Source organism: Galeopterus variegatus, unplaced genomic scaffold (assembly GCF_000696425.1).
Source record: "Galeopterus variegatus unplaced genomic scaffold, G_variegatus-3.0.2 Scaffold5748, whole genome shotgun sequence".
NCBI lineage: Eukaryota > Metazoa > Chordata > Mammalia > Dermoptera > Cynocephalidae > Galeopterus > Galeopterus variegatus.
Window position 1 is genome coordinate 60,180 of NW_007731859.1, and position 2,247 is coordinate 62,426.

At 34.8% G+C, this 2,247-nt stretch overlaps 1 protein-coding gene across 1 annotated transcript in view; it reads left to right on the plus strand.

Moving 5' to 3' along the window:
* LOC103605337 (structural maintenance of chromosomes protein 1B-like) overlaps window positions 1-2,247 on the plus strand; it is a gene marked incomplete at its 3' end in the record, with an annotated part of 77,726 nt that overhangs the window by 28,915 nt on the left and 46,564 nt on the right. The window contains 1 exon segment of the mRNA XM_008589907.1: window positions 2,122-2,229. Coding sequence (XP_008588129.1) covers window positions 2,122-2,229 — 108 coding nt within the window.

Here is a 2,247-nt window from a genome sequence, read left to right on the forward strand (position 1 = left end):
ATTGAAATATAGCACTACTTGTTTTTAACTCTGCGTAAGCCAAAGTGATAAGTCGACTATTTCCTAAGAATTCTCACTTGGGCCTGGCCGGTTACCTCAGTTGGTTAGAGCACAGCCTTATAACACCAGGATCACAGGTTCAGATCCCTGTACCCGCCAGCTGCCAAAAAATAAAAGTAAAACTGATTAAAGAAAAACATATATATTTTTGGGCCGTCCCATGGCTCACTTGGGAGAGTGTGGTGCTGACAACACCAAGTCAAGGGTTAAGATCCCCTTACAGATCATCTTTAAAAAAAAAAAAAAAAAAAAAAAAAGCATTCTCACGTGGTATACCTTGATCTAGCAAGAAGCAAACTTATATATATTTTTTTTGCCCTTCTGACTGGAGGGAGTTAGACTAAAAAACTGGTGAATCAGGAAATGTGAATCTCTAATGCTCTGTGATGAAAATGAAGACTCTACAGCTCCTCATTAAGTTGAGAGGCCATTTTGAAGCTCTCTTTCCACAATGGGATTTGTCCTCCTCCCCCAAGGTAAAAGAACCTTGGTATAGGATATTAATTTAAAAAGTCAGAAGAAAGAGCAGCACTCAGATATTCAAACACAGCATAATCTTACAAAGCCTTAGCTGAGCTCTCACTTACCCTGCCCTCCAATCCCTGAGGTGGTGGGAACATGGATAGAATAGGAAGTACTTATTCCATCAACCGTTGCTCAAAGGAGTTAGCCTTCTCAGTTCTTTGGGAAAGGTAATCAAGAAAAAGTTGTCTGTCTACAGCCGTACCACTCTAACCATGTCTGATCTTGTCTGACCTTGGAAGCTAAGCAGGGCTGGGCCTAGTTAGTACTTGGATAGGAAACCACCTGGAAATACCATGTATTGTAGGCTTAAAAAAGAAAAAAGAAAAAGAAAAGGTTATTACAGCAAATGAAAATAAACAGAGATGCCCACATTAAACCTAAGCAAGATGAAAAGAATCACTATGGCAGCTACAGCTCTAAGTATACATAATAAAAAGAGAAAGAAAATATTTAAAAATATTTAGAGGTCTAAGAGTCCAGCCTAGAAAGTTATAGAACAAAATCCCCGATTAAGTGTTTTATGCTTTGCGTAATTTAATAAGAGCATGAATTCATAAAACTAGGTTCAAATATGAGGGAAAACAATAAAATGAAAAGGGAAACGCAGAGCTAAGAAAACAAATTAAGAACAAACATTATTACTGAATAATAATTAGTTAGCATTTAGTTAATAAATAAAATAGGCTTATAAGTAAATTAATAAGAAGTAGCAAGGAATGCTAAAGCAGCAAGGAATGAGCTGCACAGCTGAAAATCAAATTCTTGACCCAGAAGAAAGGCTTGTGATAATCACAGGTTAATGGAAAAGAAAAGAAACAAAAAGATTTAAACAATTAGAGCAATGATAATAAATATGAAAACCTATGATGAGCTATCACAAGGAAATTGTGTTCCTGAAGTAGAACCTAATAAATGGAAGAGAGTCCAAAGAAATACTATTAAATCTTCAGATATTCTAGAGACTTTTGATACAGGATAGTTGACATTCAGACATTTTCTAGTAAAGTTTTTGAACTTCAGTCTAATTCTTGACCATTTTCATATCTTAACTCAAATAACACTTCTTCAAAGCACTCTTTTTTTTTTGGTCACAGTGACTGGATATGTTTTGTACATGCATTTGATTATTGATTGTCTTTCTTCCTTACTAGACTGAAAATCGTGTGAGGCCAGAGAGTATCTGTTTTATTAAGTAATGTTTATCCAGTGTCTAGCTCAGTACCTGGCCATAGTAGGTGCCTCATAGATTCTTGTTCAATAAGTAGGGAATGAGTGAATTTTATTTAATTACTATAGTTTTAGAAAATATGTGATTACTTTGATAAGGTTAGTCCCTCTGTATTACTCTTTTCTTAAATGAAGCAACATGCCTAAATGGACATTTCATAGTAAAACTTAGGTCCATGTGAATAATTACGATGTTATAATTTTATAAATTACTTTTTGTCTATGTTTCTTTGTTACATTAGAAAACAATAAATTATATGTTCCTCATTAATGTATTTGTCTTTCTCTCCTTTCTTGAAACCTACTAAGTATGGAAGACTGGTTGACCTGTGTCATCCTATTCATAAGAAATACCAGCTGGCTGTTACTAAACTTCTTGGCCAGTACATCGTTGCCATTGTTGTAGCCTCTGAAAAGGTAGCAAAAGATTGTATT